We start from the raw sequence: 25,912 nt of genomic DNA on the forward strand, positions 1-25,912 counted from the left end.
TTATGTCACTGTACACACACACACTTGATGGAGAAGGCCAAATTGTTCTTGTCATCATCGGGGCTGAGAGAAAATTAAAGTCTGGCTCCCAGAGAACGTGCAGACATGACGTGACTGGCAGGTTGAAGTGGATACTTCACACACGGACAATTTATGACAGAAATAACCTGCCAGACGTTTCAATCATCTCGATTTCCTTCATGTTTTTCTTTTTTTTTTTATACTGCGGGGGCTCGCAGAGCATCTGTTGACAATAACAGCTACCCAAGTGTAATGACTATCAGAAGATAGCTGTCGTGACTTTGCGTGTCGACGTGAACAGACAAGGCAATAACTCGTCACTTGTCATGTCTTTAAAATGTCGGTGGGGAGGACAAGAGAGCGGAGAAAGGTGGGGAACGCTGCCGAAGGATAAACTATTTTCTATACTCATGTCCACGTCCAGGTGGTGGCAGGTGAGTTGTTCAATTGGAGAACAGGTTGACATCACGACAAGCACGCTGTCAAACACTGCTTGGGTAAACATGTCAGATTTGGAATGGTGGCGGTCTGTATGTAATTTTACTCGAGTGTTCACTGCAGTGGAACTTTGTAACCCTCCAGGTACATACCAACTACACAGTCATCTACATGACAAACTGCAGCCTCGTTAAAATCAGGCTCAAGGATTTAAAAGAAGCCTTTGTCACCTTGTCTAACAGCACTCGTATCCTTCTTAACCGATTCATAATCCAATGGGTTGGTACGACTATTTTCTTTTTATTTCCTAATCAGACAATTTGACATTTACGCCCACTTTCCACAGCAGTTGCCAGATGTGCGGAGGCGTGACAGTAGGCAGCGTTCTGAACTAGGTCTTATTTCCCTTTTTCCTTTTTAAAAAATTCCTGATATGACTACCTCCATCTAATTTCAAATCGCAGAAGAGTTAAAATGTGCACTTGTGCATTTTGCCACATCTCTGTGACAGGAGGCTGTTCACTCAATCTAAAAAAATCTGCTATCAAATATAGTATAGAAGACACCCACACGTTAGCAGCTAGCACATTCAAAGAATTAAAAATGAGATCTTTACAAGCTGGCTATAGCTGGTATACACAGTAGAGGACACACGTACACATTATTGGGCCAAAGAAGAAGACAATACACCTTTCAATTTCAAACCATAATGCCTTGGTAAAATGAGCACTCTCCTGCAAATGGACTCTGTCCTAGAACAAATGCCATCTCTTCTAGCTGCATAGAAACCTGGCTGTGACTGAACTGAACGCTCTGCTGTCAGGACAAAACTGCCCGCAAGAAAAACTTTCCAGATACGAAAGCAGTGAAGGCAGAACAAAATGAAAGGAGCAGAACTATCTCCCAAATCACCTCAGGGGTTAAGATGCAAAAAATAAAAAAATTGAGCTTTGACAGCGAAGATGAAGTCCGGTCAGGAGCTGTAGCCAGTGGCAACAGAGAGACAAAGAAATGGAAGACAGAAAAGGCGGCTCAACCTGTCTTTGAAACTTTATGCATGTGATAGTGCGCAGCTTAAATCTACACATAAGCCGGAGCGGGGCGCAACATGATATGCGGGGCATTTTCTAATGTCGGGGCAAATTAATTAACCAAATATCTCAGCGCTTTGTTATGCTCCCTGCTCTTATCGAGAGGCTAATTATCACTATCAGCTTCCTCTGTACGTCAGTGGGATTATTAGGCTAATCACAAAGCTTTTCCCTTTGGAGACAAGGTTTTCACTCTTCGACAGAACAAAGCTGTTATTGTCCTCCAATGACACGGTGACAGCGATGGAGCGAATCAGCATTTGTACTTGAAATGTTAGAGTAAAGCCATCGTTAACAGGCTCAGAGTTTGTGCTAGGTAGGTGGGTCTCGCAGGTGCTTCACCTGCACTGGTTTAGTTATGTTGAACCAGTGCTTGAGCTGACTGTCAGTTTAAAAAAAGCAAAAACACACCCTCAAAAGCTGTTGTGCATTGGTAGTCTGGAGCTATTTTGTTGCTGCAATTTTCCCACAACCTGTCTCACACCACTACATTCCTCGGGATGATTTTAGAAAATAAACTAATCCCTGAGAAAGTGTGAACATGTTACATTTAGCATGTACACTTATATACCACAACATTAAAACCACCTAATACTGGGTAGTGCTTCCAATTGCTTTCAAGAGTGCATGCAGAAACATGCACGTTTGCATGCGCTGGGAAGTTAGCAGTGGATCGTTTGGGGCTGGTGGGTTGTTCAGGATTGTTGCGGTCCATCTTGCTAATGCGGGTTTTGATCCGAGTTTGAAGACCAAATCAGAGCCTTAGATTTTTGAGAAGAGGGTTCTTGGTCTGAAACAATGCTAAGGCAGGTGATACGTGTCAAAAAAAATCCACACATTTTACAGCAGAAAATAGCAATTTAAAAATATTGTCAGTCTTATTCACTTTCCCTCTCTGAGGCTTTAATGTTGTGGCTGATAGGTGTAGAATGTAATGTAATGATAATGAACCATGAGAAAGTTATTGCTGTAGTGCATTCTGGTGTGCTGAGGCTAAAAACATGATGTTACCACATCTGTACAGTGAGGTTCTCCCTGTATTCCTGTTATTTATTTATTTTTTGTTTTTGTTTTTTTACCAAAACAAAAACCATTAAATTGGAGGGACGCTGCTGTTCTCACAACGCTAAAAACATCTGCTGAGCCAGGGAATATTGGACATTGCCGATCAAGAAACTTTAGCAGACATTCTGGAGAGTTAGATGAGAACATCAGTAGCACTTTCATTTCAGTGTGGAATCCATGAAGCCAGGTAAACTAAGCAAAAACAAAATTGCTCCTGTCAAAGGTAACAAGTCCATCTAGAACTTCAAGTGTCAATCAGCATTAAATTCGACTGGAAAAGCACCAAGTTGTGATTTTTATAGGTGCTTTCGTGGGTAACATTTTCTTGGTTATGAGCACTGACTTCTTAAGTCATCAGCTGGTAGGTTAGCAACCACTGAGTGACCAGAAGTCACTGCAGAGGGATAAAACAGAAAATGCTTTTTGTGTGGCCTTCACAGATCTCTGGAATGTTTTCCTTGGACTAACTTTTCCATATTGTTCCATGTTAAGCAATCTGCTTTGCGAATGAATGATAATAAGAATGGTTTCAATCTTCACATGTAACTCTCTAGGGAGGGGGGAAAATGAAGCATCTGGCTCATATTTACTCAGACATTAAAATTTGGTACATGAAGAAACTCAGAATCATGGGTTGTGAGACTGATAACGCCTACAAATTAAGCAGACTTTTTTTGTAAAGTACTTTAAAACACTTTTAAAGTACTTTGTTGAACCTCTTATAGGTGGCGGTGATTAGACAGTATTTCTAACAAAATCTGAGAACCATATGTTCAAATACTCTGTGTGATTGTGTCAGTTTGCTCTGTGTTGTTCTGTTCTGGCACTTTGAGGAGGTAAAAACAATGCATTTGCAAACAGCCTTCGTCCCAGGACTTACACAGTCACAGTGGCATTCTTTGGCATATGACGGGAATGCGGAGGGCACCCCTGTCTTGTTTCCTGTGCTGTGTCGCCTGCCAGCCTGAATGAATCTGCCAATTCCTGGCATTTCCCACAGAATGTGACTGGAATGTTATCTGCTTCCAAGTGGAATGCCTGGGTCACGGTTTCATCTCGGATTTCTTGAGCGACCTAGTATCCACTCAGAGTGCTTTCTCCCATAATGCAACACGCAGACGCAGTTTAAAAAAAAACCAGTAAGCTTTCCTTGAACAATGAGTCTAGACATACATGCAGACGATATTTTTCTTACACTGCAATGCTAAGCTGATTTGCAAATTTAAGCCAGATTCGTAGCATCTTCCCTACGCACCAGATTAACCATTCAAAGAGCCTTGAAAAGATATATATTAAAAACACTTCACGAAATAAGGCACTCCAATTTTCCATTGTCCTGAAGGCGTTCAGTCTGCAGAGAGGTAGAGGCAGATGAAGCTGTGCAAGTCGCCTTATCCACCTCTGCATTGTCACAATGCTTCAAAGGTAAGGGGAGATGAAAGCAGTTGATATGAGCAGTCTGATAGAATCTGAAGATGGGGCTAGTGATCTGTATCCTGCTCCTTCAAAGGGATAGAGAAACAGAGGAAAAAAGAGAGAGAATGAAATGGGCACCAGCTATTGGTTCACAGGCAGCTATCCCACAATTCATTGTACCACCTTTCACTGGCTTTCTGGTTTCCAAAGCAGCAGGCTGGTGTATAAATAAGACCTGTGATGATTGGCGCTCCCAAAGGGGAAAACCTCCCTTGGTAGGTTGAGTCATGAGTGTGCATGTTTTTTTTTTTTTTTATATATATAACATCCGAATCCTTGTTCCGAAGTAGGACATAGTAGTGGAAACGGTCCTGGACTGTGCTCCTGCAATCAAATCCAGGCTCATATCATTGAGAATAAACCTCTTGTCGGGGCAAGGCCGGATTCAGAACCTGTCGTCTTTGAGTTGCGTCGGGGACTTGAATGGCTTGAGCCCCAGTATCCTGCGGGGGTGAGCCCTCTCTTTGGTGCCATCCAGAGGCTTGTTGCAGGCCCCGCAGCCAAAGTCAATAAGGGCCGAGTCAGCTGAGTTAATGGGTGCTATACGGAACGAGGGCAGCGTGGGAGAGCCGTTGGCAGAACATGGGGCAGAACGCGATGTGGGAAAGGGAGCTGAGAAGGGGTCAAAGGGTGAGGCACCATCTGAACCACTTGACGGATCAGCCTTGAGGGCAAAGGGGTCGCAGTCAGGAGAGGGGAAAGGGTCACAGTTGGTGAAGGGGTTGGTGGGTGACGGCTGATAGCTCAGTAAGTTGCTTTCTGAGCGGTGTGGGCTGCGCCCACCACCCGAGTTTCCACCACCTGCTGAGATAAAGCTCCAAGGGTCGATGCGGGGGCGGATGGGAGATGGGCGGGGCCGAGGAATGACGCTGACCTCCAGGCGGCGTGTTTTGGGGCTCCAGAGCGCAGGGTTGGGGTGGAGAGCCTTGTCATCAAAGTCCTGTGTGTCTTGGCACAAAGGCAGGTCTAAAACTGAAAAGCACATAAAAGCAAAGAAAAACATTAACGAGGCACTGAAAGACAGTATCTGTCCGAAAAACACTGGAAACATTTTAAAACACTGTTTTTTGTCAAGTATATGTAAGGTGAATATAATGTAGTGGGGTGTGCAATTTCAACTGTTTGCAACTGGAGTACATTTTGACAAGGTGCTAAAAATTCCAAGTGCACAGCAAGCTGCTGGGCGACGATTCGTCGCTGAGCGCCTGACACTTTTTCAAGTCATTCAGAGTTCATAAGCAGTCAGTACAACACTGTGCTCATTACTGTCCCAGTGGACCCCAACCAACAACACACTTCCTTCACTGTTTGTACGAGTGCTGAACAACAAGTGAGCAGAAGTTAATGCTTGGAGGAACATTTTGTTCACTGTAGGTCTACCAGTTAAGAAACAATCAGTAGCAAGACCCACTTCAAGAAGGATTTTGACATTACCTCTGTGGATACTCAGTATCGTAGCAACCAGTGTCCCAACTGAAAAAATAATGTTGCAAATCTCTCTGAAAGCTCTGATTTTTCAGAAGAGATGGCAAAACTAAAAACCTTTTGGACCCCATTGGACAGAGGCCCTAACTTAAGATGACCCTGCTGACATCATGAGCGTTAGTGAATTGAGGAAGTTGCCATTTCCTCATGCGGAGCTGTACTCTCCTGAATGGCTTAACCTTTTCACAAATACACAATATCAGAAAAAGGCTTCATATTCAACATATTAAACATCTTCATCATTTTGTCTTCAACTGTCTTGGTAGAAAAGTTTAATTGTTAATCTGCAAATGACTCTCAGAGAACTACAGAACTGCCCCAGTGCGCTCTCAAACACTCCTCTCCAACCAAACTCTGCCAAACAGTGTGTGATGAAAGTGATCCAAGCAGTAATATGAAATCGGTACATTACTGTTCCAAGAAGAAATGGAACAATTACCAGCACAGAATGCTGATGCAATTAGTTTAAATTAAGTATAACATAGTACAATGTAGCTCTTTGACAAAGCAGCAACAATGGCAAGCAGAGAGTGTAAATTAGTACCGACAGAAACATTAAACTCAGTATAAATCAGTCTGAATGAACATTTGCTAGTTCCAAATGTGATGTGTCTGCCAAATGGCATTATTTACATCAACAGCAACTCTCCAAGGCTGCTAAGCTATTCAGCTGACAAGAAAAGAGCAATCAAGAGTCACATGAGAGCAGGAACAAAAGTAAAGAAAAAAGCAGAGGAAGGAATCCTCTGAATTTGTCTCTTTCACATGCAGTGTGTCTATGCATCTGAGCCTGAGTCATTACAGCCAATAAACATAATAAGATGTTTAGCTAAAACACTCGCTGTTTAATTATGTGTGGCTTTTTAGCCGGATATAACGGGCGCACATGTTTCGGGAGATCATGGCTGTTAGCAACGGAGCAGGCGAGGCTCGTCTGCTCAGTACCTGCGGGTAGAGCTGGGGAAAAAAACCTCTCTGTGGAGAATCCAAGGCTTTGTGACTCAATCGGACCATATATAGAGTGTGAAATGTTACCCAGGGGCACTCTTAAAGCCTTCCTGAAGCCCACTCGCTCACAGAACAACCAATGCTCATGCCTCCGTCATTACAGATCTGAAGTGTGTCAATGTGTTTCTAATGCATATTAGCCTTCGGAGGGATAAAACAAAACGTGACTATACTGTAAAATTAAAACGCTGATTAAACACAAAGAATTCATTTAAACACAAACCACGACACGTTTCATAATGAAGGATACTAATGCTAACTACCGGCACTACTGGCCAAGCCTGAGAAGCGATGCTGAACTTCAGCCAAATTCCCAATCTGCCCGAGCCAGTGAGGTCAAGAATAGATTAGTGGGAATTTTGAATGTGCTGCGACCTCAGCTGTGATGCCTCATGTTTCCCATTCATCTAAAGAAAACTGTCTGTCTTGGGCAACAAGAGAGGACTGGACGGTAGCTTTGCTTCGCAAGTATTAGCAGTGAAGGATGAAGGGCCAGCTGTTACCTGAGATATGCAAATAGGCAGAAGAAAAAGCTTTGATGTAAATGAAAAAGCTCATACAGCACTGAAGCCTCTGTTGTGGCAGAAAGATCTTGCTAAAGAAAAAATAAAAAGGCACAATAATTCTAAGGAACTGTGAGGGAACATTGTAATGCTGAGGCGGTACATTATTCAAGGCAAAGGCTGGATCAGAATTGCAGGGTGTCCTGTAGACACACTCTGAGGAATGCAGATGAATTATACAGCTAAATTAAAACAACAAACAAATTATTTTACCTATCTGGAGAAAACACTGCTTTAAAAACTGCACTTTTATCAAGCAAAAATATGTACAAGATGCAATTTGCTTCCTACATGACCCATAATGAAGCTTTAACGTAAGGTCAATATGGGAGTAATCACATAATGTGTTCGGCTACTTTTCTGTTTACATGTCTAACACTTTCCCACACTGTCCATCTGATTACTGACATCATTACTCGAGTCCGATCATCTTCTCGCCTGCCTTCTTAGAACCAATCAGCCTGGTTTAAATCTGTGCTCTTGGTCATCCTCCCTTTCAGACTGTCTCCTCCCCATCTCCACCTCAGAAACCTCGGCCAGAGCTCTGCTTAAGCCTCAGTCTTCATCTTCACCACCATCAGTGTCTAGACTCCGGGGGGTCCTGTCCTAAATCCTATCACTCCTGGGATTCTATTCTGCCATGATGGGTCATCGGAGTCTAATTGCCAAATAATTAATTTCTCTCTCCCAATAAATTACGTTCAGTTCTTCCAAGTTATCTCTTCTTATTGAAAAGCAACTTAAAGAAGACCAATTATGCTTTTCTGTATTTTCTGAATATGTATAACATTATGACTAGGGATGGGTACCGATTTCACGGTAGTAATCAGACCGAAAAGCATTATTTATGCTTTATTTCTGTGCTTTTTTTTTCCCTGAGATGTCATACACTTTGGATTCTAGCCAATCATTTTATCTTTCCGAGGATAGTAGGCGGGCCAAGGTACGTACGTTCTTTTAGAGCAGAGCTACAGATTAAAAATGTCCAAGGCGAAGCGATCAATCTTGCATCTTTGGCTGTACTTCACAGCAAAAGATGCAAACTCAGCAGCCTGCAACAAGTGCTTTAAGGTGATACTGTGCAAAGGAGGTAACTCCTCGAATCTGATGAAACACCTGGCGACGCATAGCGTTTCTTTAAAAGCCGAGAAATGCACCGCATTTGATAGCTTGCTGCAAGACCTCACACCGAGCGCATCTACTGCGGGTGTGTGGTGCCTGTTATCGGACCCGGAGTTTGCAACATCCCCCAAAAACCCGAAGAGGAGAGTCCTGGCCCCTAGCCCTGCCAGTGTAGCAGAAATGATGACGGATGATGATGCCAGCGACAGCCGTTCTTCTCTGGGTGAGTAGCTTAATGTTGTTCCTGTGTAATTTACGTTGAGTAGGCTAACCACGTTATTAAATTAATGCATGTAAGGTGAACTAGCAAACACCGTCGTAGTTACATGCGGCTGTCTTCTTGTTTGAGGGCAGATACTCCCTTCACCCTGGCAAAAAAGGCTAAAATGACCAAAGAAAAAGTGGAAAACAGCTAAACATGAGAGGTTTTTGGACAAAGTTTGTGTTTTCCATTGTTTAAGCACCGGTTCCAACCAAAGGAGGTATCTTGTATCAACAGAAAAGGCTAACTTGGTTATCATTTTGCAGGAAAAAAGAGACTGCTAAAAATAAAAACATAAGAGGTTTTTGGACAAAGTTTGTGTTCTCCATTCTTTAAGCACTGGTTCGAGCACAGTTTAAGCACCGGCACCGTTTCAAAAGTACCGGTTTGGCACCGATATCGGATAAAACCTAAACGATACCCATCCCTAATTATGACCAGTGACAGGTGAAGTGAATAACACGGATTATCTCTTCGTCATGGCAGCTGTTAGTGGGTTGGATATGTTAGAGAGCAAGTGAACATTCTGATTTCAAAGTTGATGTGTCAGAGACAGAAAAGTATGCAAGAGTAAGGATTTGAGCGAGTCTGACAAGCACCAAACTGTAATGGTTGGACGACTGAGTCAGAGCATCTTCCAGAACTGCAGCTCTTGTGGGCTGTTCTCAACCTGCGGTGGTCAGTGTCTATGAAAAGTGGTCCAAGGAAGGAACAGCGGTGAACCAGAGACTTGGTTACAAGCAGCCAAGGCTCACTGACACAGATGTGGTCCAATGCAACAGATGAGCTGCTGTAGCTCAGATTTCAGAAGAAGTTCATTGTAGATAGAAAGGTGTCAGAATACACAGAGCATCGCAGTTCTTTGCCAATTTTTGAAGCAAAAGGGGACTAATGCAATATTAGACAAGTGGTCCCTTTCTCACCGGCTACTCAAGCCTTTTGTTTTGAAGGCAAGCCAATCAGAAGAAAACAGATAAAAGCAAGGGGGGCTTAAAGGGAGAGGAGCTAAAAGACGGCATACGAAACAAGATAAATATAAATAACATTGATAAATATAATTATATATTAAGTGTCATAAGGACTGTTTTGATCTGTGAATCATACAGCTCTAGTCAAATCAAGAATGCACATAGCAGGTCTCCTTTAATCCAGTTTTTGCTTGTTCATTCTGTACTTTCTGTCTCACAGTAATAAAAAAAATCTTCTTTTTTTTAAACTTTATTTTCTGATGGGGTTGCCTGTGTAAAACAAACTCGGACCAACCTAGCTGAGAAGCATGCAGGCCTTGGCTGGACCTCCTCCTCCTGTCAGCTCTGTGTTCCCAGGAGTCACTGCTCAGCTCCCCGTTACTGGAACTGTAAGTGGGGGTCCACTCCCCTGGGCTGGTCCTGTCGTGCTGCATGGAGGCACTGCTGGGACTCTGCGGACTGTGTGGCGTCCGGTGGCTGCTCCTCTCGCGGGGGTTTGGTGGAGGCGGTGTCAGGGGTAAAGGCTTTAGTTCTTGGTATTGCAGCGCTAAATCCAACAGGGGTCTGGGGAGCGGCTCCGAGGTGGAGAAGGTGATGAGATCGTCCACTACTGGAGGGTCTGAAATGAGGGGCCTAGGATGAGAAATCTCAAGTTCAGAGAGGCTGCGGCCCTCTAAGCAAGGTGGGTGAGTTCGAGGTGGCACTCTTGGGGGAATATCCAGGCAGCGACCAAGTCCTATGGAGGCAAGCAGGGAGCCGCTGCCCAGCAGGGCTCGGTGGGTGCTGTTAATCAGGCCACCGAGAGGCCCCCTCTCAGGCCTTGGAGAGCTAGCTGGGGAAGAACTCCCTTCCTCACTGCCCGAGTCTCCTTGAGACAGAGGAAGCCACGGGCTATCCTTCACCGATGAGCCTGCGGAAAAAGAAAGGTTTTAAAAAGACACAAGGAGAGCCCAAAATAGAAGAAGAGGAATACTCAATGTATTTATAATTCATTTAGCTTCGATTCATAATTCACAGTCATGGCAGAGAGAATTAGAAAGGAGGCTAAGTGGAAGATAAGGTGGTAAAGCTGGTGGTGAAGGGCAGTGGATACCATTCTGAGCAGGCGTAGGGGTTGGCGTGACGGGTCGGTACTCCTCAAAGTCATCCTTGGAGTCTCCATTCTCATTGCTGTCTGCCTTCAGGAGCTTAGCTCTCATCGACAAGCTGAAAACAGGAAAGATTTCAACCTAAGCATGGTGATGGTTAAGCATATCAAATCCATACACACAGAAGGAATAAGCAATTCTGCCGTACCTGCTTTCCTGGGGACTAAGGCGCAGGACTTTAGGACTTTTGGGACTTTTGGGGCTCTGTGGCCTCCAATGAGGGCTCAACCTGAGGTCTCCGTTGACTTGTTTATGAGAAGAGGTATCCAGGGAGGGCCGGACTGGGCTGAGACCGAAAGTCCTGCTGTTGTCACTGGGTACTGCAGAGAAGAGGGGAGAGAATACAATCAGTACGAGCTCGTTTATTATCAGCTTAGTTGCGTTCTAATCGGGTGAGTACGATCATCTCTAACACAGTTGACTTTAGAGCTACAATTCATGAAACTTGAAATTGAATGAAAGTTTAAGCTCCAGCGGACTTTAAAACAGATCATGTGACCACAGCCTATACCACAATAACAGGCGAACAGTCACAGGGCAGAAAGTGTGAAAAAAGGTGCCAAAGTTATCTGGGGGGTGAGCTCCAATGCAAACTTCTGATTAAAGCTGGCACTGCACCTGCCAGACACTGGCGGCACACCAGCGGGCTCGTGCTGCTAACACAAAGTGTGTGAGCAGCGCGTGAACTTCCAGCCAGCCTGGGCTCTACTGTCACAACACCTCGCAACATATGGACTCCATCACACCCTTCCTAAGGCCTCGAGGATCCTTCTCAGCATGTCAACACCCAACAAGCCAGAAGAGCTATAAGTGGAATGGGCACCACAGTTACATACTGCACATGTCAAGGTGAAAACTTTGAAGCTGTCAGTTTATTCCATTGAGTTGTGGTTCTGTTTTTATCCCCAGTGTTTTGCGCTGCCATTTCATTTCAGCTTCAGAAATGGGAAAAGTAAATATGCTCTCTGATTGGACATGCTGTATTATGTCCTTTGGCCTGTACTGCGGCAGAGGCCTGGCTGATGCACTTTACCGCCCGTCACTCTCCAGCACTATGTTTTCAAAGCAAGCACAGGAGGCAGATGATAGTGCTGGCGTTACGATTTTATAAAGATCACACTGTGGCTCCCCATTCCCAGCCTTTTCCTCTCTGAACTCTTTTCCTTTTTCAGTGTGCCTCTATTAATATCAACATGCTTTCATAGAATATATTTTCTCATCATTTTGTAAAGCTCACAGGTTTTCTCCTCTGCCCCACGCTGATCAAATCTTTCTATTAACAGTGAAAAGAATTAAGAGAAATGCTTCTACTGTTGTTCGGACAGGAAATATATTTTGTTAACGTATTAAAAAAAATCCACACACTCCTCCACACTGATATATTTTTATTTAACAAACAAAAAGGCCAAAAAGGTATGCCTTCTATGGTTTTTGCACACATTTCTGCAGTGCTTCCAAAGGTCTACGGAGCCTAGATGTAAAAGTAAATGATACATTTCTTTCAACACAAGTTGGTGACATTGTGACACCGAGTTGATAACGGAATATTCAGAAATAGAGGTGGTTTTAGGTGTGAAAGTAAAATTGTGGACATCAGGAACTCATCAGAATAGTGAGCAGCTGCCTTTTAAAAGGACACATCTCTACATATGACCGAAAAGGCTCTTTGCCTTTTTCCAGCTTGGGAGGAAAACACAGGGAATGGCGATCGCAGAGGCAACGACGTCTGCCTCGGGTAGATGTTGGAAGATGAAAATGTTTTATTGTTACAGTATATTTAACCTTTGCTACGTTGCACATTTTAAATGCTTTGGGATTTTAAGAAGCTTCTGAAAGGCGTCAGTGTGATCCTGCCTGGATGCTAATGTAACAACAAACGTTAGCTGGTTACAGGCTACAGGGCTGCTGAAACACAGCCAACACAATCATCTTTATGCTTTTGCCTTATTAACCTGACTTCTATCAATGTTTTGATTTTGCGCAAACGACAGCGTGGCGGCGATTCCCACGCTCTGTAGCATTTAGATCATCAATTAAAAGTCCAAATTTAGCCTGCTGTACCTCAGGTACTGGAACTGGAAGAAGGAAAAGGACTAATAGAACCAAATCTAATCCTGCCCCCGCAGATAGAAAAAATAAATAAATAAATGATGACAGCAGTATCCATAAGCTGCCAACACACATGACGCAGCCAACCTACTGAGATGCTAAAAACACAAACTATTACAATCTCAGAGTTCAAAAACTCTCTAAAAATAAGAGGCAGTTTAATTTTCAACATATCTATTCAGTAAAAATATGGCACAGTGGAATCTAGCTCTGTGGACTAATGCAAATCAATTTGGCAGTTCTCTAGACAAATCAGTACGGGAGGCCCTTGCAATAAATCACTGCTTGCTACCGAGAGGGCAAGCATAAATATCCACTAAACACATTTTAATGACAGGCACACTCATGGCTTAGTGACTGCCATTAAGCAGAGTCATTAGGAAGTAAAGAAAACCAGCCCGCTACTTAATGAATAAATGAAGCTGGCAGATGTTTTAGATTGACTAACCACTTTATAGATAAATGTTTCACTGCAATTTGTGCTTTTATGTTAACCCGCGGTGGTAATTGTTTTGTGAAGTCTCTTTTATTGCCTGTTGCTACACCACAAAATTTCCTTTTGGGTTGTATTAAAACGCCCCGTGACCTGCTGGCTACAATTTCCCTCCGAAGGGAAAAATCTCGGGCGTTTGTCTAAGAAGCCGACAAGCAGGCGAGCAATGTAGATCTCTGCCGCTGCTGCAACCCTTTTCTCCTGGAGCAGTGAATTCCTCCCTGCTTATTTTTAATTCAGTAAACCGCACTGTAGCCACTACATGCATATAAAAACTGTAGACGCTTAAGTGCCTGGAAAACATAGCTGAATAGCTCCCCCCACTGCAGCACTGATGTAACTGCAATCAGCAGGGGAGCAGAGCAGGGCAGCGGCGGAAAAAAAAAAAAAAAGCTGCTGAGAAGTGCTGAGCTGCTGAAAGGAAGTCAGATAATATTTGGACTGGAACACACTATTGAAAAGGGAAAAGGGTGTGTGTGAGAGAGACAGAGCAGTGAGGGGGAGAGAGAGAAAGGGAGCTGGGGCCCACAGGGAAATGGGAAGACAAAAAGATGAGTGGGTGGTTGAGAGCACATAAAAGGAGTAAATTTGGAAATGGAGACGAGTAATGTCGCAACAGAGTCTGTGTGTGCATGCAAGATGGTGAGAGACGTTATTCTTTTGCTTTTCTCAGCGCGTTGAGAAACGCCTCCACATACACTCGATATATATGTACGTAAAAACGACTGCACTCACACTGGATAGCGCGGAACCGCGGTCCAAAGGAAGGTGAGGAGCCCGAACCCAAATCGGGAGAGTTCCGCCTTTTCTCCAGGCCTGGGGATGCCTGCACCGTAATTTTATGTATGAAATCTGAAAGACACACAACAGGATGTAAGACATTCATAAAGTCAAGAAATGTCAGCTGTTTTTGAGGTTGCAACATTGTTTTAGCTTCCTTATTTCTCTAAAGAAGCCAAGAGTTTGCTTTTGTAGAAATCGAGTGTTACACAAATTGTGATAGCAGTATTTCATTACATATCTATAAAACACAGGAACTGAAGCAGACTTTAGCTGTCACACCTTCCACAGCCGATTTGTGCACTAATATGAACCCCAATATAGCATTTCCCCCACGTTCTTTCAAATGCAATTGTATTTATCCTAGTACTCCTCATGTGTTCTTTGCAGTTATTACACTGTCATAATAATTCCAAGTGATAACACATCAATTTGAAGTTTTCAGCGTTGAACCAAGCCAACCAGCAATGAAAGGACTCGTGACCATAAAAACATTTGATCTAGATAAAAAATAAATAAAAAAGAAAAGGTCAAAAATGGCAAAGGCACAAGACTGTTGAAATAGTTTTTAAAGTGAAGGAACTATTCATCCCACTGCAACCCACAGCAAATCCCAAATTCCACAGCAAATAACTTCCAACCCTCTTGAACTGAGTCCTTTTCATTAGTTTTGTATAACAGCTTTTAATACACTTTGCAGTTTGTGGTGTGTGTAAAGCTTTGTTACTGATATGGTACAGTGCTTTGTTTGAGACTGCAATCACTGTTCTCACACTTTCTGAATTTTTCCCACTCACTAAGCAAGCTAATATTTGCAGTTTAAACGTTTCCATGGTTACGCCTCCGCCAATCAGGGGCATTGCTTTTTTGATTTAGGATTGTGGGTAGAGTAGTTTTTTTTCGAGAGAAAAAAAACAAGGTTGATATCGTAGAGACCTGTGGTTTTTACAGGGGCATATATGGTATCACAATCTCGCAGCTCACATCAAGTCTACTTTGGGTGCTGACAACATTACGGCTCATAATCAAAATCTCTCTGCAGAACACAAACAGGATTTTTATTTTTAAAATCTCACTGATGAGCTTTGATATAGGCAGATACATAATTGGAGGACTCACGAAAGACCTTACTCTTTCCATGTATCAAGCATTAAGGAAGCTACTAGTGGCAATGGCTGATAATGGCAGATAAACACCAACACTGCTAATACTGAACTACACAACCCATGTTGTGTTCTGATTAATTAAACACTGAAAACATCCATTTCCTATTTTCAGTACTTATTTTTATCCTTGAGTTTCTTAATTCAGTCCCTTTCATTTCTGGACTGTGCACTCAAATTGCTAAATATGTTCTCAAATTATCTAGATTTAAAAAGTGCTAATTAAAGTCCGTGTTTAACTACAACACTGATATTACTCAGAAAGGCCTGCAGGCCAATTAACACTATTCTATTCTACAGATAAACTGTAAAATTAATGAAAGACCTACATGTGGTGTCAGAAAGGAACTGCTACTGTTTGCTAAAGTTTGCTAGTGCATGTTGCTATGCTAATAGAGGTTAAACTAGCTAGCTAATTTAGCACATGAGGCAGCTAGCTTTAGCTAGTTAGCAAAAGTAGTGATTTTATGCAGAGTAACTGTTATGCAGTCGATAGACATGGAAGATAGGTGTATATGTTAAAAGCAGGACAAATTATTTACACTGTTACTATCCCAAAAATTTCACATTCATCTAAATTAATGCAAATCAGTCACCAATCTTGCTAGTGCTCAACTTGCTAAGGCAGCCTATCTGTTAAAAGGCCATATATGCAAAGCTTAACGAGTCTTCCTTAGTGAAGATTTTATGTTAAGATTTTATATTTCTGAAATGTTATGATTTAGATGTCTTACTTTTGTGTTTTAACACAGTTACAAAGTATCCCATGCTTTACTTTCTCAGATATTTTTGAATATGTGTGTATGTGGGGAAAAAATATCCCAAAAAGGACACATAAGTATGTTCCAGCTACTGAACCCCCTCCAAAAAACCCACAATATATATGTTACTGCAGGGTATAAAGTGCAAGTTTAATATAGGATGGAGAAAAAGACAATAATAATATTGGTGGGAAAAGGGGAAAAAAAGAGAAAGGGATTCAGGCACATACTGTAAGAAGGAAAATAAAACCAGTGGCCAGGGAGCTAAAGAGGAAAAGGAACAAGACAAAATGGGTGAGGAAGGTATGCTTAAAAAGAAAGAGGGAGAGAGAGGCACAGAGTGAGAGCAAGAAAGTGAGAGAGGCCAGCCAGCAGTCTGTCCATGGACAGGAAGTGTCGAGGCGTGGTTGGCTCACTCTCCCCTCTCATCAACCCCCCACCACTACCACCACATCACCGCCCTGCTGCTGCTGGGAAAGGCCTAACCACAACACACACATACACAGCGCGCATTTATGCATGCTTGCTCAGCCCAAAATACATGCTTTGAAACACTTGATGTGAACTGCTGCAGACTGTGTGACTTTGTGATAGCTCAGGACAAGAAACGGCAGTCAGGTGAGTAAGAGAAGAAAAAGAGGAGGGCAAAGTGAATCCTGGTCAGAGTAGATATCAGCAAGTCAGACCTGTGATCCACCTTTAAATTATTTATTTATTTTTAGATGGGGAGGGGAGCTGCTGAAAAAAAGATTTAAAAATGACAAAGTTTTTTATAATAGCGCAAAACTGCACCTGTCTGCAGCCTCTCTTTCAAAATGTCAATCTTTACATGAGTTCAGCCCTGATAGCAATTTTCCAAGGAGCCGTGCTACAAAAATACCAGTCGTGCCACAAAAACTCTCCCTCACTTCCTCCTCACTGCTCTCTTGCATGTGTTTTTTTGGACTGTTGTTATTTTTTGCTTGTTGAGACTGACCAAGAAATCGAGTCTGATCTCTGACAGAACAAATCAAAGGCAGATAAGATGGATAGACGGATATAAGCCGACGCACCTTGGGGCATGCTGATCTTCTCGCCGTTCTTGGACTTGAGTTTGTGCTTTTTGAAGGTGCCCTTCCTCTTCTTGACATTAGGTTTCTCCTGGTTCTGGTTCAAGTGGAGGATGAGGAGGCTGAGCTCACGCTCGAACACATCCTGCTCCCACTGGGCCAGCTGTTGCTCACGCTGCCGCAGGAACTCTTCGTGAGATTTCTGCTCCAGAGCTGCTCGCTTTAGCTCCTCTTCACGGCATCGCAGCTCCTGATGGAGGGCGAAAAGGCAAGTGAAAGAAAGTATTTAGAAGTGAATTAATATCAGCAGGTCTCGTGTGTGTGACTGAGGTTATGCAAATTTACAGTTTAATGAAACAAAATTCTGAGAAAATTGGTAGCAGTGAAAGCTATTATGATGCATGATGACTCACAGCTGCTCTTTGACATTTTATTTGATGGGTTTCTCCTCCTGGGATACTACACTAAACACTCTGTTAAATACTGTGCTGCTAAGAACACGGCTAGAGGGGCTCGGTGACCCCCAGGCCACAGAAACAAGGGAGAATAACAAAGACTGGCAAGACACCTCAGCTGCTGTGGCTCTTAGAGTTAGGGTGCTTTTCCAGAAACCCCTGAAACATACAATATTGTTGAGGACTTTGGTTGTCCTGAGCTGTGGGATCTGCTCAAGCAGAGGGGATGAAAAGCCCACCTATGAGGCTGTGCTTAAAAACCAAAAATCCCACTATAATCCTGTTGTCATAAACAACTGTAGGCCTGACAGCTCCACCCTTCAACATTCATTGTGGAGAATATCCACTATCTCTCCTCTGCACATTTCCAAACCATCTCAACGTGAGCTGTCCGTCTGATGTACTTCTTTCTAATCTTGTCCCTTCTGGTCATCAACATCTTGATCGTCAACATCTTCAACCAGCCACCTCCAGCTCTCGCTCCTGTCGTTTTGTCAGTGCCACTGTCCCCGAACCACACGCCACAGCGGGTCTCACTACCACGTTGTAAACCTTCTTTTTCACTCTTGCTGCCATCCCTTTGTCACAAATCACTGCTGACACTCGTCTCCACCCACTCCACCGTGCCTGCTCTCTCTTTTTCATCCCACTTTTGCAGTGTCCATTCCTTTGGCTGGTTGACTCCAAGTATTTCAACTCACTGAGTGAAGTAACAAACTTACGGCCCCCAAAAGACCAATTCGGAGCCAGAATAAATCTCCAGCTGATGGTGTGTTGAACCATAATAAATCAACGAAACACATTAAAAGAAAAAACTGCACAGAAATGTCAACATGAACATTAACCCGGATCATGTGGTTAATGAAACATGTTCAGTTAAATGTCAGGAGTGGGCTTTGTGGATGACTTCATTTTAATATCAGTACCATCAAGTTGTTATTATTTAAAATGACATTTTCTAAATCAGAAGCTAGCCCTGGCAAGGGCATGGCTTAGTGATTCAGAGTTGAGGGCCTCTTACCTTCTCTTTAGCCCGGAGTTCATCAAACATGTCCTGGATCTCCAGTTTCCAGTCCTCCTGCAAGGAGTGGAACGAATCCTGCGGCATCTCTTCCTTCACCTGCTGCTCCAAGGCCATCAGCTGGGCCAGGATGGAACTGAAATTGGGTCTGCGATGGGGGTCCTGGTCCCAGCACTCTGTCACACATACAGGGGATACAGTAAGTCACAGGGATGCAGTTGGTGCTACACCAAAGTGACGTGCATATGTAGCTGTCCAGAAGTAATGGACCAATCAGAAATACAGAGCGATTAGAAACGTTACAGTTGGGGGAAAAGATCAGAGGTTACTTTAACTGACAATAAGACGACAAATTTACTCATTTCTAGGACAGCTTCACATCTTTTGAGCATTTTCTTAAAATCAAGGGACCTGAAAGTCCCTCATTCATTAATTTTAATCCTCAGACAAAATGAAAAAAAAAAGAAGAAGAAGAATTTCATCATCCAACTGAATGCCGTCACCTGAGATTTAAAGACTTAAAATTAGGTCAGATAACTACATGAGGCGTATATCTTTGCACTTATTACATGTAATATTGAACAAGTAACCTGCAAAGCCTCTAACTTTTATTTACACATGTTTCAGGCACTTCGTGTGAGCACAATTTAGAGTCAAGCTGATCACTTATTCAAAGTGTCATGCTTAATTAACTTGCTGCGGGGAGTTTTGCATAATTTGCTTCTAAACTTTAGGCATTACAAGAAGATCAAAAACCAATCCGATAATTAATTAATCCTCTGAGGTGGCTACTGGTTGTTTTGTGCACTGATCCTGACTTAGGAAAAAACAAAAAAACGACAAAATGACATCAAGGGAAAGGGAATCCAAGTGTCTACTTTTCTGGACCAGCTGGTAGCTTGACAGCAAGCACCCAGGTGGCATTTCTTCTTACTTTAAAACCAAAAAACAGAAGATAAATGGGCACAAATGTATTGCATAAGATGGCTTCTGCATACAATGCTTCCTCTCAATGGCCACGTTACTGACAACATGCAGGGATTTGGGGAAATGGAAAAGAACACGTGCTCGGGAAAGCAACCTGATGTCACGCTAAAGTCCTGTCACACCACTGAATCGAACGCCAAAATTTCGTTACATTTCTGCAGGAGTGTACCACCTGACATGAGCTGCGCAAAAGGTTCGGGGCACGTGGAAGGGATGGGCAGGGTGAGCTTGTTGACGGCGACTCCATAGGCGACAGCGAGTCCATCGATCCCTCTGTAGGGTGCCTCTCCTGTTAGCAGCTCCCACAGCAGAACACCATAGCTGGAGGGGAAACAAGCCAGACAACGAGGCATGACACAGTGAGCTCGAGCCAAAATTAGACACAGGATGTTGGAACACTTCATTATGTTTACGCTGCATATACCACTTATATTTACATTTCTATGTGATATCAACCAAATTACCGTCGCATTTAAACAGCAAACAAAACCTCTAGGCTTGTGTGTTAGAAAGAAAATGATTTTTTTGAGAGGGAGGAGCATGTAAACGGTGTTGTGGATAAAGTGGTATAATTGAGCTATTTCGACCAGCGGTGGATAAAATCAACACACCTTCTGAGAAGACAAAATTATTTAAAGAATAATTGATTAAAATATGTTTCAGCTTCAAGAATTCAATACCAATTCAGTATACAATGACTTGCAAATCAGTGCATTCGGTTTTAATTCACGTCTCAGGAAAGAAGGTAAGATGATAACTTTTAAATCCGGGTCATCTTTCATTCCAATTCATGCTTTGTACAGCAAAGATTATCTTTTATACCTTCTCTATGACAGCGGTGACAGAGAACCAAGAGGTCTTTGTGCAGTGGAATATTTCTGCTTGATGAAACACGTGCTTACATAGCACTGTGAACTCATGCATGCAAAACTTGCGCAAACACAAGTACACAAAGACACACACACACACAGGACTTTTGAGCCCACACAATGGGATCAGCCCTGTGTCCTAAGAAGATGAAGTGTGGCGTAGGACTTGGATCTCCCACACTGTCAATTAGCCCTCGCCCGGACCTGACTGAACACACACTGGAGGCTCACTAAGTGGAGAGCGCAGGCCGCAGCCTTTTTTTATTTAGTTCTTTAATTACAACTTCCAGACACTGTGACTATGCAGAAACGCCGCTCGCCGGCTCGCCCCGAAGCGGTCGTCGTCTCCGCATGGTGGCTTTGGAGACGAGCGGCCGTGGACAGATGAGAAAGAATACAAAAACAAAGATTAGCCTTCATTTCTTCAGAGCGGGGCTGCCTGCCTGTTTGCTCGTTTCACCGGTTTCCAGATTCTGCAGTGAAATTTCACTTTGTGTGGGTTTGCAGTTGATGGACAAAGGCTATGGAAACTGCCTGCCTGCTGAGCTGGTTTCATATAGGATCTGTATGTAAAAGTTCACATCTATAGGATTACAATTAAACCACAGCACATTAGAGTTATCATGCTTTTTTTCCTTTATAGTTTTATCTGTTGCTCAGTGAAAACATCCCTGCTGCCTTATTCCAAATGCAAATTCATGTACTGTGCACCTCAATCACAAATCCCCTCTCAACAAATCACACAGTTGTTTAAGGCATTATTATAAAACCACAAGTCATAATCAAGGGACTCTGTGTAGATGTGGCCAGACACACACACACACACACGCACACACACACACACACACACACACAAAGCTATTCCCAGATAAAGGGCTGCGGTTAGGTCGGGTGTGTGGCCTCCTTCTCCGTCTATACTGGAGACAATGGGACAGTGTGCAGCACACATGTCCCACAACAAAGCACAGAGCAGCTTTTTGAAGAGACGCCATCACATGGTCGTGGCAGCCTTGCTGCAATCCATCACTCTGTCCCTCCATCTCTTCATCACAGAGTCTCCCACTATCACTTCTCTGTTCTTTCACCCTCTAATTCTAACCCATCACTTTGTCCTTTGGACGACAAGTCTACATACACACAAAGCTTCAAAAGACCAATTTCAAATTCTTCAACAACACCAACAGAAAACACGGACATATATGAGCTCCTTCAGTAAAGTCACCTTGCCGATGATTAAACTGCTAACAATTTTAAGGATTTTGAGATATCTCAAGTATCCTGATACCTCCCTTTCCTTTTACCAGTAAATGTCTTGCTGAAGCTTGCTTGAAGATTCATTAGCTAAGCTTGGCATGAAGGCTGTAAAAGCGGAAACGGCTAGCCTGGAACAATGCCAATTAATTAACAATAAGCTTTAGCCATGGTGGTGGGTGGATGTTATAAACTTTCCACAAAGCAAGGCTGGGCGCTTCCCTATCCTGTTCTCCTTTATTGCTAAGGTAGGCTAATAGCCTTCAGACCTTCCTTTATATATACATATATATGAGTGAGAGTGGTTTCCCCTAGACTGGGTGCTTTGGGAGGATGGGTGTTACTCTTCACCTTTAGTTTTAGACAAAACAACACTTGTCAAGAAGCTTTTCTTGCACTTTAAGTTGGCCAACAAGTTGTAGGAGTCATCAACTCCAGTAACACCATCCTCTCCTCAGCTACTCCCTTCCCTGATGTGCTCCTCCCTGCCCTCTCACTGTTTCGCGCAGGGAAACTAGAGAAACAAGCCTGACAATGACTGATTGCAAAATGCAGAAGAGACTGTGACACTGTATGAAAAAGGTGAACTTTTTGTAGTAAATGAATCACTTTTTAATTTTTTGTGTTGTGTGAGTAGGCTGGATGGCGAAGGCAGTGGCGGCAGACAATCTTTTGTTAATTTAATGTCTGCAGGAAAGGAAAGAATCATATTTGCTCAAATGTAAAACTATTCTTGTAAGGTGTTGAGAATTACATCATCTCTTTTCCCAGGCCACAACAGTCCTTTAATAACAAACCGTTTATAAGGACACACATTCACAGACTTACCTCCAGACATCACTGCCTTTGGAGAACGTGGAGGACTTGATGACTTCCGGGGCCATCCAGGCATAGGTGCCAGCGGTGCTCATCTTTGTGGTCTTGTGCCATTCTCTTGCCAGGCCAAAGTCTGTAATCTTCAACGTCAACCCCTCCATACATTCATTTTCTATGGGCTCAGCCAGAAGAACTTCAGGAAGACGATGTAGATAGTAGGTAGAAAGGAAAGGGTGGGGGGTGGGGGGGAGACAAATTAATAAAAATGTTTACTATGCAAGTCAAGAAATGTGTTTTGGTTAAAAGTCATTGAAATGCATCGCTGCAGAGATGCACTTGTCTTGCTAGTAGCAGGGGAAAAAAAAATAAACGTCACACTAAACTGAGCAATGTCTTCAATACGCACATTCACACATTGTCAGTTTCTTTTTCACTTCCTCTTCCTCTTATTTTAGGCCTCTAAAATTCAAGTCGACAAACACAAGTTGCTTCAATTTGACCAATCGATGGAACTACATAAACCTCTGCCTAGTTAGACTGGCAGTGGTAGGTGATTGGCAGCGTACACAATACGCTATATAGTACGTTAGCACGTCAAGCTGACCTGTGCACGATTGGGAGCTGGGCCAGACTCTGTCTCCACCCTCAGCTGAACTGAGCTGTGCTGTCAGTGAACTGGCTCGACATGTTGGCCACATGAGGAAATATATAGAGGAAGCACCATTTCTAAAACAAATGTGTTCGGTGACTCCAATAAAGAAGTATTTCTTTTAGGAGCTATTATGATACCCAAATTAAAAGTCTTCCAGCCTTTCTGTTTTTAATCATCCCCCCCATTAAATTTTTTATCCTCAAACTAGCCTGTTAGCAAAATCACCACCGCATTTCTTAAGCTAGCTCAATAACTATTCTCAAATTTAGCCAGCTAGCTCCTGTTAGCTAAAGGAGCAGCAATTATATAGTATATAGACTGTTTTAATAACAGATAATGATATACACTTTAAACAATATCAAACCTCTTTAACTGTTAAACCTCGGGCAACTACTAAATGGGTTATCACACAGCCAAATACATTAAAAATACAAAATTGTTCTGTATAACCAGCTAACGTTAGCTACAGCCACTTCACTTTGATACTTAACTAATAAAAATGTTACCTATAGAAATAATTATTGGCTTATTTTATATTTACTGCATTTTATGCAGCTTCTTATTGCCAAATTCAGAATGACTTACATTTTCTGAAATCACTCACTACTCACTGTATAGAGGGCCTGGATGCATGGTTAATATTGCGATACCCTGTTGGAATCACTTATCCCACAGAGACTTCTGAAAATAATAATTTATAAATGAGCAAGGCCTTAATAGTTGCAGTAAAATGTATTTTCAATTCAATTCAAACACCCATTTCTTTTATGCTGGTGCTTTTGCCTGATGTGGATCAGTTTTAAAAGGTGCAGAAAGAAATGATAAAAAATATCTCCTTCAGCCTATTAGATGAAGGGCGGCATTTAAAAATGCCATCACAAGATATTTATTTGCACAAACTCAACAACTCAAACTCAAAAAAGAAACATCTTTCATCTTGCTGCCCTTACACACAGAAGAGCATTACAAGAGCTCACAGTGTGCACCCATCTCAACTGCACAAACAAAAAAATATTACTGCAATATTGCAAGTAAAGCTTATTCCTGTATTCTATTTTCATTAGTGACACTCATTTTTCCAGCATCTTATCTGGCGCCTGCAGACCGCCATCTGACTGCTGAGCTACAAGTATGTTCAAAGCAAGCAGAACCCACAGCTATAAGTCTAAACAGAGTCTAACAAAGTTTAAAAGATGTAATCTTGTGTTTTTCCTTACTGGCTACATATAGCATTACAGTGTTCATATTAAAGAGAGCCAAAGTAGATTATTAAACGTTTTAGAATTTAAATAATACTCAGACGTAGGACCTGTTCCGATATTTCGTGCTTTAAAAATATGATCTTTTTTTCCCCCCATTTCAGACACACAAAAAATAAACAGATTTCCCTGACATTTATCATGTGTAGTTATTTATTTACTCATTTATGCTGTGCCCAACTCTGGTCAGATGATTGCTGTGTTTCCAAACACGAGTGCAACCAACAGGGAAGTGGCAACGTGCCCTCTGTTAGGAAAACTGAGCAACATTAATGCTCATAATTTAAGCGGTTTACTTTTTTAATTTTTGCTTTTCAACTGTTGCAAATGCTGATACTGATAGTTCGGAAAAAGCTAATAGCAGCCGATAATATCAGACTGTCAGTAATGTCGGCGCGCTGATAAATTTCTCGGCTCTATTAAAAAATATCTTATCTTTGATTTGGTCAGTTGTAATTTGATACAACAGAGGAAGCTTCCAGTGGGTTCCTGTTTTTGTCCTCTCAAGTAAATTAGGTAATACACTTTCCTGTCAATCCAACATTGATTTATTTAATATAAGGCAGCACTACTGTTCCTTATTGCATTTATCATAGTTCTGTTCATATAGCCTGTTTATATTGCGTCTACATACATATCGGCTGACATATCAAAATATCGGAGCATTGGTGTTAAAGGTTCTGGGCGATGTGGGGAATTTCTGTACATGGGTTTTAGGTATTTTCATAATGATGCTAAGGTGTAAGGTTAAAATCTAAAATACTTAATTATTATTAGAAAATGGTAAAATGTATATGCTTATTTATTAAAGTATGTGTTGGATATAGATGGTGGAATTGAGGTAAACTCACCTGTGAGTAAATAATGGTTTAGTCCTATAATAGCTGAGAGTATTTAAGGCTGCCATTTGTCATTAGACACCGATTTGTGCTGCTGCTTGAAGGCTTGACCTGGCATTCATTATCCACGGAGTTATATTATATGTGGACAAATAAACACCTCTTGTTTCCAAAGTACTCTGCCTCAGCCTTCATCTCCAGCCACAAAAGGCCACTTTGTTACAATCGGTATTTGTACAGAACCTAAAAACACCCATTTCACTGGGCTCTAATTTTTAAAGCCTAAAATGTCCAGTGAATTGCTTCAATGACACTTTGTTTGATAAATTATCTGAAACTTTGGCTTTCTTTAATATGAACATAATGTAATGGTCTAAAGGTCTTTTAGTTCTCTGTTTCACATAAGTTCCTTTTTTTACTTTAGATTTATGCACACCTGACAATGTTGGTAAAAAAACTGTCCTTATTGTTAATGCCTGTGTGCTTACAATGACTAGTGTATGTGTGCATATATTAGAGCAGGGCGATATGACCATAAATATTTATCATGATATACATTTGAAAATTTGCGATAACGATAACTGACGATATAATTGACACTAGACAAAATACTTTAGTACTCCTCAACTTTATTGGTGCAAAAAAAACAAAAAACAAACATAAATGTATTTTCACTTAAACGAGCAGCTGTTTTTTTTATGTGCATTAAAGTTATATAAAACTTTAACAGTGCAAATGCAAATTCCTTGCTGACAGTTTAA

The 25,912-nt window shown here is 42.2% G+C and overlaps 1 protein-coding gene across 2 annotated transcripts in view; it reads right to left on the reverse strand.

The window, feature by feature from the left end:
• Window positions 1-565: 565 nt before the first annotated feature.
• Window positions 566-25,912, reverse strand: part of LOC102206973 (mitogen-activated protein kinase kinase kinase 11) — a 47,085-nt gene continuing 21,738 nt past the window's right edge. The window contains exons 2-11 of one of the 2 annotated variants that reach the window (XR_311972.1): window positions 22,414-22,594; window positions 19,638-19,786; window positions 18,479-18,654; window positions 17,006-17,252; window positions 13,985-14,101; window positions 10,796-10,967; window positions 10,593-10,705; window positions 9,795-10,409; window positions 4,215-5,063; window positions 566-4,117 (exon numbers count right to left, since the gene is read on the reverse strand). Coding sequence is in view for 1 of the 2 variants with exons in the window: in XM_005741842.1 (XP_005741899.1) it covers window positions 4,477-5,063; window positions 9,795-10,409; window positions 10,593-10,705; window positions 10,796-10,967; window positions 13,985-14,101; window positions 17,006-17,252; window positions 18,479-18,654; window positions 19,638-19,786; window positions 22,414-22,594 (2,357 nt within the window). In the remaining variant the exon portion in view is untranslated. Of the gene's footprint in view, window positions 5,064-9,794; window positions 10,410-10,592; window positions 10,706-10,795; window positions 10,968-13,984; window positions 14,102-17,005; window positions 17,253-18,478; window positions 18,655-19,637; window positions 19,787-22,413; window positions 22,595-25,912 lie in introns of both variants that reach the window. The other variant, XM_005741842.1, reaches the window with a different exon arrangement.

This window comes from Pundamilia nyererei, unplaced genomic scaffold, assembly GCF_000239375.1.
Source record: "Pundamilia nyererei isolate P.nyererei 1_Seehausen unplaced genomic scaffold, PunNye1.0 scaffold00114, whole genome shotgun sequence".
NCBI lineage: Eukaryota > Metazoa > Chordata > Actinopteri > Cichliformes > Cichlidae > Pundamilia > Pundamilia nyererei.